We start from the raw sequence: 16,248 nt of genomic DNA on the forward strand, positions 1-16,248 counted from the left end.
TCACTCACTCCTCTCAGGCTAGGCTTGCGGTTTTTATGCTCTCGCCGTCCAGTGCCGCCACGGTCAAGGACAGCCTCTTGCCAGAGGGCAGGGTTAGTTCGTCCTAGGTTGGAAACCAAATCTCATTGTGTGCAGAGAGAGATTTCTGCCCTGCTTTTCCTCCCTCAGGAGTTCAGTCAGACTCTATTGCCTCAACGCACATGCTATCACGTAGCCCCAGCGCCCATCTGCCAGCAGCACATCTTTATGCTGGAGAGATGTGGATTTCAACTGTGCTCTGATAAAAGAAAACCTAGGGATGTGTGATATCCACCCCACCACCTCATGAGCTGTCTGGATGAACTGTGTGTGTGTATAAGTATGTGGTTGCCAACTTAAGGAAAATAAGAGGCACTCCCCATTCCTTAATACCAGTCATTTGAGATTTCCGTAAACCATTGGTGCAGGTGACAATTGACTGCATGGTTTAAAGAAGAGAAACAAGCTAGAAAGTCACAGTGTAAGCCTGAAGCATAAAAAAGATTGACTGACTTGACTGCTTGACTGACTTAAGTGCTAAAATGCATTTGGGATGTAAACACTTTGATTTTGACGTACTGACGTACAGCTCCATGACATCTGTTATTAAAATAAATTAATTTTAATGTCTTACTGGTGTTACACAACATTACACACATATCAGTTTAGTTTCTACCAGATTATAACACTTGAGAACAGTGACTAAATAAATATTTTATATGCTTTGTATTTTAAAACATTCAATCAACAATTAAATGGAAGTGCAATAATTGTCTTTATATTTCCATCACATTTATATATTATATACTCTTTGTGCCTTGGGCACAAAGGGAGCCAGGACTGCCAGCCCCCTCAAAAAAAAAAAAAAAAAAAAAACGAGTGCATGATGTGCCTGTATATCACAGTGGGTTTTCATATATTAGTTTTGTCCAACAGACAAGCCAATGCCAGTATCCCTGGCTGTCATCTTTCAAAATTATATTTGTCATTGAAATGCATTAGTGAAATGGGTTTTGCTAAATGAAAAATGCATTTTAATTAAGACTAATGAGGACTTCCGAGGGTTTGTGTTGTGGTGGGAATGAGGAACTACCTGTGCACGCTGCAGACTTTCGTTACAATACAATTAATGCAAATCTAATTGTCGCTTCATTTTAGGGGAGAAATGTCACACACTTTGGCGATGTCCCTGGTTTTCTCTTTCGCTCATTTTCTCTGTCACATTTTAGCCTTGCTGGAGACAGAGAGACCCGTCGGCAGTGTGTTTCACTGTAATTTCTTTGTTAATTACATCTCATGGGAGGAGCGGGTGGAGGAAATTGGCTCGCAAACGCTGAGGGCAGTGTGTGTGCTAGTGCATTCGTGTGTGTTTAACGGAGGAGGAGGGGTTACGATTGCTAAACTGGCACACTTACACACTAGTCTGCTTTCGGTGCAGACGGTGTGAGTCTCCTCAGTAACAAGCTCCCCCTTCGTGCCACTCATATATCCTGCAGCCATCCTCCATGCTGTGATTCCTCATTCCTTTGCCCCACTTTTGAGGACACACACACTCACTTATCAGGCTCATCATGGCAAATAATCTCCTCTCTGATTCAATTGACATTTGAATTGAATGAATTGGTAATCTGTAAACACTCGACTTCTTTATAGTGGCAGTGGGAGTGCTGGGAGTTTATTGTATATCATTTAAAAGGAACGAGAAGAGATGTGTGGTGTTATGGATCATCAGCCAAGTGGTCCTCACTTTGAGGTTAGAGGGAATGAAAGATTAGAGATGCTGATATCAGAATCGGGGAGTCAAGAAAGCATACATTGTATTGTAATTGCTTTTTTGCATGGCTAAGTGTTTCAAAAGATGCACCTTTTATTCATTTTATGTCAATGTTTTGTTGCTTGAAAATCAGGAATTTTACATTTCTATTTATTTCTAAATTTACATAAAAAAATGACTGTGGTCTGAAACTGTTGGACTGTGTTACTAAAGGGAGTTTCAGCACATGCATGCATAATTTGGGAGAGATTTCAATTTGAAGATGGGGTCACTGCCATTGTTGCAGTAAATAGGGAAAGAGCGAGAGAAAGCCAATGTGTTTTATCTGACATCAAGACCTGGCTGGTATCGGACAGGACCAGAGACCTGGACGTTTCAGGGGTGCACCGACCCATGACTGAACCCTCTGGGCTGCTTTTCTGCATGACCACCAACACATTCCTCTCACATCAACTCAGGGCACTTTGACTGCAACAACAACACGGCACAACAGCGCACCACACACCAGCTCGAGATGTGTGGAAAACCTGTTACGCTGAGAGCTACTCTAGTTCAGGAGAAATACGGAGGGCTGTGATTTTCACCAGTTTCTAGCTTTATTAACTTCACGAGTTCACACTTACATACAATTTGAGGGGGTAAGGTTTAATGCGTATTTGGCGTGCTGTCCGGAGGGAGGGCTCCGAGCTCGGAGTTCGGCCCGAACCCAGAGTACTCCCCCCATATGTAAGTGTTTAGGACCAGAAGTGTGGAGAAGGGGTGGTGGGGGGATGCTGCAAAACTGTCAATGGATTGAGGTGAGACTGCTGAGTGTATATATACCTCTTACCATTGATTGCTGAGTGCTCTCCACTTGTGTTAATTATCTTTTATTAGTGCTCCTCCCGAACTTTGTTAATAAAACATGCTCCTCCCGAACTTTGTTAATAAAACCTCATTAAGATTTACCAGGGAAAATCATAATCCATCCATCCATCCATCCATCCATACTACCTTCAAACGTTTTTTTGTTTATGTTTTTTTGTCTCTTATGCTTATGGGGCTGCATATATTTGATGAAAAATACACTAAAACCATAATATTGTGTATATATAAGCATTGTTATCAATGTTGAAAACCATTTTGCTGTTTCATATTTTTGTGGAAACTGTGTTCTAAATACTTTTTTGTACTGTCAAACTGTCATTTTTGATTCATGTATTGAATCTTTTCTGAATATGGTAAAATACGTAGTGGTATTTACAGGTACTGCCTGTAAATTAGATATTTTACCCTGACTTTTTTTTTTTTTTTTTTTCAGTCACATGCAATTGCATATTTCTTTCAATATCATCAGGCAGGTGTGATCAAGACTGAAACTTAATTTAGTGGGAATGCAGCAGGTCAGAAAATACATTAAATATCTCATTAAACAGAACCCTCCATTATAACTCCACGTAATGACATATCTTGAAACTTAACTGCTGCTAGGACACTTTATTGAGAGTCTCAGTTCTATTCTCCATTATCTTGGCAACTCGCATATCTATGCATAAAGACTTTTATGGGCTAGTCAGTATGGAGGACACTGTTGGTCAAGCATTTTTACATTTACACATTTATCCAAAGCGACTTGCATTACATTGCAGGTATACTGTATATTTCATCAGTTTATTCCTGGGAGATACAGTACATGAATGCTTATATTTACAAAAGGACATAATATGATGCATGCCATCAGAAAGCAATGACATCCCCATGGAGGACAGACACACAATAGGCAGTGATCTGATGTGTGGGAGATGAGTGCAGAGACTGATCATAGAAATCAGACAGCAACCGGCATGATCCAACTATCAATGCGGGAGACCGCAGGAGGAATCCAGAATAAGTATTTTAGGTTCAAGTAAGATGTCTGTGTTTGAGCTGTTCAGACTGCTATCCCGTGCTGATCGATTTGCTTTTAAAATTGTGCAGCATAACAGGCACTGTTGCCTGACTCATCAGGAAGCTTCAGTATTTTTTTCCACTTCAGTTTGCCTCCCGTAGGACTACAAATTAAATGGCAAAATCACCATGCTACTCCTAAACAGATGCTGAGCTCTCTGATGACAGCTATTGAATGTGTTGTCCTTGTGTGGTATATGCATTTGTTTTTATGTACTCGTAATTGTCACATTTTCATTAACTCAAAGCAGTGCATTCAGGTTATACATTTTTTTCAGTTCATGCATTGCCTGGGAATCGAACCCATGACCTTGGTGTTGCTTGTGCCATGTGCTACTGTTTGAGCTACGGGAATTTTAAATAGTAAAGGACCAAAAATTATATTATTTTCTTATAACTTATACTTATAAATATTAGTACATATGATTAAATATTATTACATTATTACATTGCATATTACATTATTATATATTATTATTATTATAAGTTATTTTTTAAATAGTTTAATATTATTATTATTATTATTATTATTATTGGTCGCAAAAAAAAAACTGGTCATTCCTGGCGCTAACAGTGACAAGGACGTTTTGCATAAAATCATCTACCAAATATATAAAAGTAAATTAATGTCTGTGGATTTGGCTGCTTTTAAAATCTAGCCTGAAATCTTGCTCTTCAACATAGCTGAACCTGTCAGATGGAGGAACTGCTTTGATCCATGGATCCTTGTGAAGTTTTTTGACTTGACACACGTTAACACTCTCTCATTAAGCATTCATATAAAATGCACATCAATCTATTCTAAACAATTATGTACTTTAGTAAAAATAAAAATAAAAAAAAGCTACTGTAACCCTGAAATAAAAAGTGAAATACAGTATACTGTAACATCCCTAACTGATACAAAGCAAATAAAAATGTAGCATGTCAGTAATATTTCTCAGCTTGATTAGTTACTTACAGACGCTGCAGAGAGACTGATTTATGGTGGGTGATGGTGAAAAATTAAAGTACACCAGCATCATTTATTCTCAGCGCAAATGAGTGGTTGTTTAGGGAGAGTTTGGAACATCTGAGTTATGATTAAAAAATATGTTCAAATTATCTCCACATTAAGAGTCTTGCTTGCATACAGTACATGCTACTATGTAAAAAAAATATATATATGTATATAAAAAAATGTATATATATGTATAATGAAAGCATCCAAAGTGTAAATGCCGAAGTTATCCAAACTGACTTGCAGTGAGTGCATACCCTGATTTTGTGATTTGACACTGTAGTTTTATAAAGATTAACACTGTTATTGCCATTCATCTCTCTCACACTGTCCTTGTATTTCTGCTGTACAAAGCTCATGAATATTTAATAAGGTAAGCACCCGAAGGCATTTTATGATTGGTTGTCCATTGCTAAACAAGTTGCTTTACATTCTAGCACTGCATTATTTCACACTGTATAACTTTAGCACTGCAATTCGTAGTTAGCGCCACAAAAGTACAAGTGTGAAACTTTGCTTAACCTAGCATATGCAGTGTGAAAAGCCCTATTTTATCAGTAATTGTGCACCATAATAATTGAACGAATGTCCTTGACTTTGTTACTTTGATTCAATCAGTATACTCACAGAAATGATTTCTGTGTTAAAATTTGCATATGATGATGTCGTGCTCCGGTTAGTCCTATCAAATCACACTTCAAAGCTTGAGTAGCACGCTCAATAATATTATAGGATTTGATAAGCATTGCTTATTTGGTTGGTGACTAATTTCTTAATTATACCTGGCTGGACACTTAACAACTTGGTTAATCTTTGTTCAGTAATGACAATTAAAACCTGATAATACAACCCATTTGTCTTGTTCTTCCACTCAAAGACCACTGGCGTAGAACCCAAACCATATGCAGGATTCATTGGTGGATTCCATGATGGATGTATCATTCCAGCTTCACAGTTACTGTGCCACTTCATTTAGCACGCCCTCACTTTCTGCTGAAACACATTAATCTGTCGTTGCTGTCGTGTTCTCCTTCACAGCTTAACAAAGCACTTGCTGGACAGCAATTAAAGTGTTATTTTTGGCCATTTGAAGCTCATTTTACTTTTTACTACATTTTACTAAGCTCAAATATTATAGAAATTTAACATAACTGTTTTGTATATTTGAATATACAGTATTTATATATATTTTTGTATATTTGAATATATAAACTGCATTTATTTAAAATATTAATATTTTTAACATTGTAAATGTCTTTACTGTCAGTCTTATACCTTGCTGAATTTCTTTCGTACTTATTCTGAAAGGTATAGTGTTGTGAATAACATGCAACTAAATTATTCACAATATGACCAGGATTATGTGCATTAAGAAAGTAAAAAGACGTGCTGACTTTATATCACTGACATATTCCACATTGAAAAGACTTTGCCATTGCTAAAGTATATGTACACTTCCAGCATACTGTAGAACCTGTCTATATTATATATGATTTCGGGTCATCGGTGTCACATCACTGCAGTACTTGTTCAGCAAAAGGTCTTTTTTACCAACTCTATGCTTTGCAAAGCTCAAGGTTATTTCTATTATCCATGTATTTTGTTCTAATTGTATAGGTTTTTAGTGATACAAAGTTTTTTTATTCCTTTACAGCATTCACAGATGGTCTCTGCCTCAAACAGGTGAAGCCAAGAGAGCTGAATGTAGCCATTACAATGGAGAGAAAAGATTAAAAATGAGCAGGCCAGTTGCCATGTCAACACGGGGTGACCTGTGTGTATATGTGCTTGTGTGACAGAATGAGGGCTTGAGACAAGAACCTGATGGAGCAGTCATCTCCTGGCCCTGATTACTCATTTTAGAGGTCAGGACAAACCAGACCCCAGTGACTTATCCTCTTAATTAATCTTTCAACCGGTCACTGTGGAACCCGTCTCCTCATACTGGCAACACAGGCACGCTTGAATAATGCTGGCCTCTGCTGCGCTATGTGTGCTGGGTTAGGGCATGCTTCATTTTTGATAGAAGCACCAGGGGAATTTTACACGTATTGAGGAAAATATTTGGGAAATTTAGCAATTCATCAGTCTAGTTGACAGGAAACGTGCTAAAAGTAAGACCTGTTCGTTTTTGGAGGTCGCCATAGTCTGTGCTGTTGGTTGCTAGTAGACGTTTCAACTTATATCTCCGACTTTATCAGTATTCTGCAAACCAATTAGTTCCCACATTGCGTTGCTGTTTATTTGCATGTTCAACTCTTCTTAAAGAGCTAACCTAATTTTATTTTTATTTTTAAATCGACTCGACATTCCGAAACCTGTATGCCTTTTTTTTTAAAAATGTTGTTGGACCCCATTAACTTGAGTAAATGATGACAGAATTTTCATTTCAGAGGAAAGTGTCCCTTTAAACAGAGATATATCAGTTATAATATATTTAAAAGTATAACAAAAACTCTGGAAACGGCCAGTCTTGCAAACAGTGTCTGTAACAAACGCTTAGAGGAAACCGGTCTGTTTTTTATCTGAACTGCAAAATTTGATCTTTCTGTGAAATTAGTTTTTCTTCCACATTCAAAATATTTTTTCACCTTTTCTTTACCACAGATAGGTTGAATCATCTCTCACTGCGAGGATAAGGGGTTTAATGCATATTTCAGCACTCCTAGCATTTTTTTGTTCTTCTTCTTTTTTGTATTAAGACTCAAAATAGTTCAGCATTGGACAAAGAAATGAAATAAGAATCCAATGTTCCTCAGGCTAATAACTCGCCATACTCTAATCTCAGATTAATGCATCTGTCATTTTACATTTCATCTTGTTTCTTTGGCGTCTTTCAGAAGTCTTTCACACACTCTAAGTCATCCATCAGTTAAAAAGGGTGAAAGTTTTGAGCTTCGTTTGAAGGTCAGCATGTCCCCCGGAAAGCGGAAATGATAGTACGAGCGAACAGCACTGTTAGCGTGTAATCCGCTCGTGAAAGGCATGCCAGCTGCTTGCCGTGCGTAGACAGATAAGGCACCGGGAAACCGCACCTGGCTGGCACAGAATCCCTGTTCCTGAGATCGTCCTCTAACTCCAAGGGATACTTGCAGCAGACTGCAAATATTTGATTACGGCACTGTTGCTGTAGGGGATGCAGTGGACTGCTCACTTAAACCTGCAGCTACAACTAGAAGGGTTAATCTCTTTAATGAAATTGCTGGCAAAAAAGTTTGGTAATGAATGTTTTTTTAATATTATGACTTCAGTGTTATTGAAGACGGATGCATATTATTATTATTATTTTATTTATTTATTTATTAGATTTTAAGAAAAACACTGTGGACTAAGATGTGATTAGAGAAATAAACGCAAGATATTAATAATGCACTTAGAATATTATTAGGTCGTCAAGGACAATTTTCACATGTTGTTGGATTTTAATACATGTTGAAACTAATAAAATAATTTTGCCAACTAATTATTTTTGTCAACTAAAATTAGATTGTTTACTTGCTTATAAAAAAATCAGCATTTATTGTTATTATTATTATTAAGGCCAAGTTCTGTCATGAAACTCGAGATGGCGCAGACTTATGATATTTACAGCGTTAACTACTTGGCACAAGCTTATTGGTTGAGCTTCCTGTTCAACATTTATATTGCTGGTTACCATTCACTATATCAGTTTGCAGCGCACTTTCAGAGTTCGTCTAAAACCCTCCACCTGTACAGATCTGCTATGGGTAACTGATATATTCTATTTGTGCAACAGCAGTATGTCTTACATACTCACAGCAGTGTTTCGGCGCATGTATTGGCAGTAGCAAGTTCCTGTACTTTCACTGCAGCAGCAGCAATAATCTACAACAACAGCAATAACAGCAGCAGCAATTCAGCAGCAGCAGCCTAGCAGATCTATTCTGCTAAGACTATATACATTAAATATGTCATATCCATTACCATGTGAAAAATCCTGAGAGTTGTCATGAAATAATTATTATTATTGTAGATTTTAAATTAAACATACTGTTAATGAAAATATGATTCGAAACAAAACTGTAAGATATTATCTATGCACTTTTGTCTTTGAAGAAAAGTCTAGAAAGGATATTATCACATTAAGGACAAATTTGAACGTTTTTTAAAAACGTTAGACACTTTCTCATCCCCTAAAATGCTAACAAAATTTTGGTCAACTAAAATTTTATGCTGGCTAAAAACACTTTCTCCCGGTTTCACAGACAAGGCTTGAGCCTAGTCTCAGACTAAAATTCAAGTTTGAGCTGTTTTAACTTAAAGGGACACTATGCAAGTCTGAGTGTTTTTTCTCTACGAGCTCCCCCTAGTGTCTGGTAGTATAATGCTTTCAAACACTCTGTCGTAAAAACGAACTGTTGTCCCTCCCCCCTTGCCACGAGCAACCCAGCTGATCAGCTGTCAACCCAGCTGAGCAGAGGAACCGGCTATTTCAAAACCAGTTATGTCTACCGAGGCAAGTAAAGCAATACTTTCCTTCCAACTGATGGCGATTTTTTTATTTATTGTGTTGTCATGCATACTAGTATTTTTACCGGGAACGAACGATATGAACGAGGCGAACTACTGCTTTCGTGTTTGTTTGTTTGTTTGTTTTTGGGAGAATGGGCATGAGCATAAAAAAATATATCTATCAGAGGCTAATATTTGTCTAAAGTTATATTAGCAAGGTCTATAAGTTCATCTGGTAGAATGATGGTTTACCTTTGCTTGTCTAAGAAAACATCAGAACGTTTTTTCTAGCTCGATCATGATATGTGCAACATTTTGCGCGTCTGATATTGCCTACTATCAGACGCGTTGACTTAGTGACATAAAATAAAAGTGTAAGTTACACAAATAAAACCGACAGAGGAACGGCCAAACAACTACAGAAATCAAACGTGTTTGCTATGATGACAATGCTAACATCAAAGTTATAGTATCTAGCGTACTAGTAAGCCCCTAACAGACAGCGATCATAATAAAAACCTTTACAGACAATAGCAAACATCCTGAGGTCACAATTACTTGAAATTTAAATATTAAACACAGTTTATTCCAAAGATACTTAACTTACAAGTGCAACAGCAGGATCAGCATCCGTTTTGCAGGCTTCTGTTTCTCTCAGTTCTCACCATTCTGAAAAAGCCGGTCCGATATATTTACTCGAGTCTGACTTCTTGCTCGGTCAGTCTCCCGTTTCCTCTTTCGTTGGTCCTCCGACAAAGATTTCCTAGCTTTCTGCTTCTTTTTTACAGGCTCAGCCTCAGCCATAACTCAATCTATCATTGCCCTTTGCTTATAGCTAGCCCGCCGATGCTTGAATGGGGGCGTGTACGTGTGCAGTGCCGTCAAGCAATTCGTTACATCGCGAGACCTGATATCACGCGATACTTCCTGACACCGACCCGCGTCCCAAAGTTGCAAGTGAGTTTTTTCCGCTCTCGGGCACCAGGGGGGTGCGAAACCACCACCATTCAACCCGAAATAAGTCATATAACCATTCCACTGACTCCGAAGCTGTTCAGTTAAGGTTAAAAAGTTACCTAGAGCACCTTTAAAGCAACTTGCACTGACATATCTTAAAATGTCACTGCCATTGTTTTGCCTCAAGATGCACAACAGTCATTTTTTTTCGTTAATTGAATTTAGGCCTAATCCTGGCTTAATCTAAGCCCTGTCTGTGAAACGGGGCCTTTATGACTAAAATAAATATTATATACAGGACAAACTATCCAAAGATAACTAAAACAAAACACTGCACAAAAACTGTTTATATAGTGTAGTGCACAGCACAAAGTGCATTTGTGGTAGTTCCCATTAGCAATGTTTGTATGGTCACCACCTGCTTTGATGCGACTCATTTTAACCTAGTTTTCTCTGTCCAAAACATCCAAAATTGTTGCCTGTCAGCCTCTCCTTCCGACTGTACATTGTGACAATTACTGTGCAATATGGCTTAAATATAAGCCTCATCATTCTTGTTTGAGAATACAAAATAAGCCCTCAGCCGGTTGTATGTAAGGCAGGTCAGGATCTGTTGCAAATTGCTTCAGATTCAAGCCCCTCAGCCTAGCAGTTCATGTCAGATTGCACAGTGAGGTCTCGGGGAGCGTAACTTGCCAACAGATGAATTAGTTTAGCCTTCGCACCTCACAAACAAGATGTCACTGCTCTTTGTGTCTGCAGGCAGGCCCAATCACAGGTAAATAAACTCAGTCACTCTCACCTTTACCACACCGGCAGCTTTTATTAAGAGACAGAGGGGAATGCCAGTTAAGACCAGCAGCTGGCCGCATGCTTAAACCGGTGGAATAAAACGAACACAAGGAAGATTGAAAGCCTGGTCGGGAGAGGCGAGAGAAGTGAGATGGAAAGGGAGTGTTTACATGCCATCGTGGACTAGCATTCTGCTCCCTTTTATCAGACATAAACTAACACCACAATCTGAACTGAGTAGGTGCTTGAATAAGGACTGTGTGATAATCATCATGCATCTTTCCTGCAAGATTAGCTTGTCAAGGATTTTCAAGTGTTCAAATATATCCTGAGCCCAGACGACACATTGCAGCACATTTAAATTGCTTGACTGTGGCTTGACTAAATTGCTTGATTATTGACTGAAAGCTCCGGTGAGTCCTTGGATTTAGGATACACGCAGAGCAATTTTTAACTTTCGATTTTGATGTTTCATCCTTTTTCCTACTTGTCAAAGAACATGAGAAGAGGAGGCAATGTTCATTATCTTCGTACTTTATCGTGTAGATTGTGTTTTTGTATCTGTGCAGACATAATGCAATTTGTTAGGTCACCCCCTCCCTTCTGGTTTCATGTACGGTTGGCATCCCCTCCTACAGAGTTCTTGCACCATCTAGTGTTAGGTGTAGGTCTCATATTAGGGAATTTCTATACTCAGTGGTGAAAAAACCACGAGGAATTTCCAAATACTCACCTTTGTCACAGCTGACAATTTGCATGTCATAAATGGCAATCCTTCAAACCACTGAGAATATCAAAGGCTTTTTCTTCACCGTGAAAAGCTCTGAGCTTAAAGAGACACTACAGATGACAAGATTTTCTGGGCTTTTTCATGCAAATCACCCACCTAAAATGAAAGTTATCTAATGAGATGTTTTCCTTCACTCTCCTATTTTAATTTGGCCTGCAATGCATCATGCCGGTTTCATAACTGTCAAAACCCAGAGCTGTAGAGAAAATATGTCAAAGCAAATTGGCACACTGTGTGCTGCTCTCCCACTGTTTATGTTGCTCTCTTTTTCCAGCCTTCTCTATTTCTTCTTCCTCACTTCTTCTTGATTTTTTCATTCTCTCTCTCTGTCTAATTAAAGCACCGGCTAAAAGTAATATTGGTAATGCCTTCTTAATCTACAGCTGGCATGGAATTTGATGAAACACTTTTAACACATTAGTATTTTCAGAGGAGCTCAAGCTTTCTGATTGGCATCCAAAATGTGCAATTTCCAGGCCTTTTAATCCATTAACTTTGAGGATCTTTTCTTTTCAAGAGCTGTTTTCTTGGCACAGCTACAATGCTTTTCATCAAAGAAATACAATGGAAGATACAATTTAGATGATTTAGAATTATATGAGTAATTAAGAAAGCACCATATTTTGTAAAGAACTTGAAAGTGGGTTGGAGGGCTTGAGGGCTGGTTTGCTCCGAAAAGGTCAACTATATTACCTTTTGCACTACTCCTGCAGACCAGACTATTCTTTGATATTGACTGCTCAGATTCCCCCGAAATAATAAAAAAGTAAATAAGTAACATTTTTGACTGGAAGCTTGCTGAAATGAAAGCAAAACCATGTTTGGGTGGACTGATTGACATGTTTGCAGTTTGCAACAGGGCTTTTTTTTTTCTTCTTTTTTTTTTGCCTTATTATTAAGTGTACTACGGGAGACTGCATTTTCATTTCCTCGTGTGCCCCTCATGCAAAATGGTGGGCTAAACGTGGCCCATCTGATATTGTGAAAGGCTGAAGGAATAATGTGTTCTCACAGTGCATTTTCTTCTCACACTGTTGACTCATAAAATCTCTGTGTGGTTTGTTTTGTGTGTGCGTCTTTAAAATCTTGAGTGTGTGTGTGTCTTTTATTAAAGTGTGCTGCAGTGAAAGGGTATTCCCTAATTGGCAGTTGAGCTTGCAGATTGCTTCGTGTATGTGTGGAGGTCTGCAGAGTAAGCAACTATGAGTTCATATACTTTTGGGATGGGCTTAAAATAGTAGCAAAGCTTTGCAGAATAAATGTACAGTTTAATTTTATGCTTAAATGATGATTCAGTGACTGAAATAGGAGTGATAAAGCAAAAATTGATATGCAGTTTAGTTTGTTGGTCATGACAGTTCTCTGAATACTTTTAGCATGTTATTTAATATGGCAATGTTAATGTATTTGGTATTGGTGGACTAGATGTGCTACACTGCTGCTGCTGCAGAGCAAGTATGGGCTTGCTACTGCTAATAGATGCACAGACACACTGCTGTGAGCATGTAAGACATGCTGCTGCTGCTGCTACATAAAAAGACATACACAAATCCCGTAGCAGATCTAGGCATGTGAATCTGGGGATGGTGGAGGGATTGAGAGGAATTGAGACTTGCTTAAATCAAACAATGAACCAAACTATTTAAATGTTAAGCAAGCAATCTCATTAGCAGCAGGATCAGCAGAGGCCAATCAGCTTGTGCCATGCGGTAATTATGGGATTGCTTGCATATTGCATGTAAAGTACCTGTTCAGCATGCACCCTCTAGAGTTTCATGACTGAACTAGATGTTTAATTAATTATTTAAGTTTGATCATTTACATAAATTTATAATAGTATTGTAATGTTATATTTTAATTGGGATGGGCTTAAAATAGAAGCAAGGCTTTACGGAATAAATGTACAGTTCAAATGATGATTTAGTGCTTGAAAAATTATTGTATATGCTTTTTTATTTTATTCATTCAGCTTGTTTTGCATATTCCTTTTTAAAATGATTGAATTATTTAGATTTTATACATTTAAATACATTTGTTTCATATTTTTGTACTTTTATATTATTGTTTATTAATAAACATGTGTTGTTTATATTAATATGACCTTTTTTTTTTTTCAATAGTTGTTTTGTAATATTACTTTAAAATGAAAATCATGTGGAATTGTCTTTTTCAGGAAACTCTCCGTCAGACGAGTCGGAGGAGCGGGACAAAGAACCACGCACGCTCACTTACCCAGCATACATTGCCAGCCTGCTGGACTCGGGTGCCAAGCGCATGGCGGCAGGGGTGCGCATGGACTGCAGCAGTCAGGGCCAGTGCCCTTTGTCCTGTCACCTCTGCCACATGAGCCCTGGGCCTGCACGTCCTGCAGAGCCTGTGCTGCTCAACATCACGAAAGCCACGCCAATCTACGATCTGGTCAACGGCAACGACACCTACCAGGTATCTGTAAGTTATTATGCTGTACTCTCACCTTGCAGCTGTTGCCAGGTTACCCACTGAAGCTAAGCAGCGAAAAGCCTGGCCAGTACCAGGATGGGAGACATCCTGGGGAAAACAAAGGTTGCAGCTGGACAGTGTTAGTGAAGCCAGCAGTCCAATTGCACCAGTGGGGGTATGGGGATATGATTCTGTCTTGCTCATTAAAAACATCACGGTGTTCAGAAAAGAAAAGAAAAAAATGTCAATTAAATGTATCCATGTCCAATTTATCAGCAATACAGTATCTCATCATAGTAAAATAAATGATCATATACATATAGCCTATATAGTATTTTTTTATTATTATTTTTTTTTTTTTTTTACAAATATTTACAATTATTTTAAAAGCATTTAAATAAAAACACATATACATTGTTTGGAAAGTTTATAATAATAATAAAGAAAATGTCACTTTTTAAAGATTTTTTGAAAGAAGTCTCTAATGCTCACCAAGGCTGCATTTGTTTAATCAAAAATGCTTGTAATTGTGAAATATTATTATAATGTAATTGTTTTCTATTTTATTGTATTTTATAATGTAATTTAAGAGTTAATCTAATTTTCTTTTCTTTCTCTTCATACATTGTAAGGGAAAGGCAATGTTGTTTCAGAGGAATGGCAAGTTAATGCAGTTTGATTAAAGATTAGGCTGCAAAGATATATACATATACATATATATTGTGAGTGTGTGTGGTTCAGGTAAACATTATGTGGACAAAATGTCCCCACAAAGATGGTGAATTACAACATCCTTGTCCTTTTGAGGACATTTTTTGTTCCCATGAGGAAAACAGCTTATAAATCATACTAAGTGTGTGTGATGTTTTTTGAAAATGTAAAAAATGCAGAAATTGTTCTATGATTGGTAGGTTTAAGGTTAGGGAAAATATACAGTTTAAATGCTAATGCGTCATCCAGGTAGATGCTGCACTCTAGTGGAGGAAGATTAATAGGTTATTAAATTCAAACTTTTAACATGTTCTGCATCTTTGCCTTATCATGCAGGCTCTGCAGGAGGCCATGATGAGTGTACTGTGGTGCTCTGCTAAAGGTGATGTTATTGATGACTGGTGTCGATGTGATTCCAGTGCCTTTGGCACAGATGGACTCCCGACTTGTGCTCCTCTGCCTCAACCTATGTGAGTTCTTGGAATTTACAGTTTGAATATCCTTAGCATAAATGGCTAAAATGAGGTTTCAAAGTAAAATTTCAGATCCTGGTCAAACTTTAAGTCATAATTGTTCTATGTTTATGTTATACTCTTGTCAGGCTCAAGCTATCCCATTCATATGAACCCAGCAGTTCACTGATCATCATAGAATGGAATCATGCAGAGCCACCAATCGGAGTGAGAATTGTTGATTACCTCATCAGTCAAGAGAAGGTGACAGAGCGGACTGATCACTCCAAAGTTGAGACAGGTAAATCAATTATAATATAAGCTTATACAAAACATTTGGGATATATAAAATCCTCATATTCTTGTCTGCCTCAATAAAGGCTAAAAGACCCAAAAAGAGAAACAATACCCATTTATTTGGGAAGTAGCTGTGTAATAAGCGGGATAATGTACATTCAGCCAGTCATTATCACAAATTAAACCCCTTCGGGGTGATACAAGATCCCTTTGCCTCATGCTGGGGTCCTGATTACTCTGCCAAGGTTTATGTGTGATAATGACAACTGACTGCTCATGAATATTTGAAATATAAATTAATTTTAATTGAATTTGAAAGACTGAACCACAAAATTGTGACCACATTTTATGTTGACAATAATAAAACAATGGAATAAAAATGCATTCATATTTTCTAAAGATATTCAGTTCCTCTTATGTTGAGGCTTTGATTGTACAATAAAACCTCTCACACAGTTGCCTTAAAATTTACCTGTAGATTAAAATAACCACCACAATTTATCGAGAAAAGCCCTACAGTTAAGTGTTATAAATCTGAGGGATGGCTGTTAAAATTAAGATTAAATACCATTCCAGAGAGAAAGTAAAACAAATGCATAAATTTAGAGAATTACCCAAG

General features: G+C 37.7%; 1 protein-coding gene across 6 annotated transcripts in view; it reads left to right on the top strand.

Annotated features, from left to right (window-relative positions):
* The window catches only part of astn1 (astrotactin 1), a 234,735-nt gene that overhangs the window by 191,806 nt on the left and 26,681 nt on the right, over positions 1-16,248 (top strand). For 3 of the 6 annotated variants that reach the window (XM_079877707.1, XM_079877709.1, XM_079877711.1), the window contains 3 exons: positions 13,904-14,172; positions 15,217-15,350; positions 15,482-15,633. In XM_079877707.1, the coding sequence (XP_079733833.1) occupies positions 13,904-14,172; positions 15,217-15,350; positions 15,482-15,633 (555 nt within the window). Of the gene's footprint in view, positions 1-13,903; positions 14,179-15,216; positions 15,351-15,481; positions 15,634-16,248 lie in introns of all 6 variants that reach the window. The other 3 variants (XM_079877706.1, XM_079877708.1, XM_079877710.1) reach the window with 1 other exon arrangement.

Source organism: Squalius cephalus, assembly GCF_949319135.1.
Source record: "Squalius cephalus genome assembly, chromosome: 7".
In the NCBI taxonomy this organism is placed as follows: Eukaryota; Metazoa; Chordata; class Actinopteri; order Cypriniformes; family Leuciscidae; genus Squalius; species Squalius cephalus.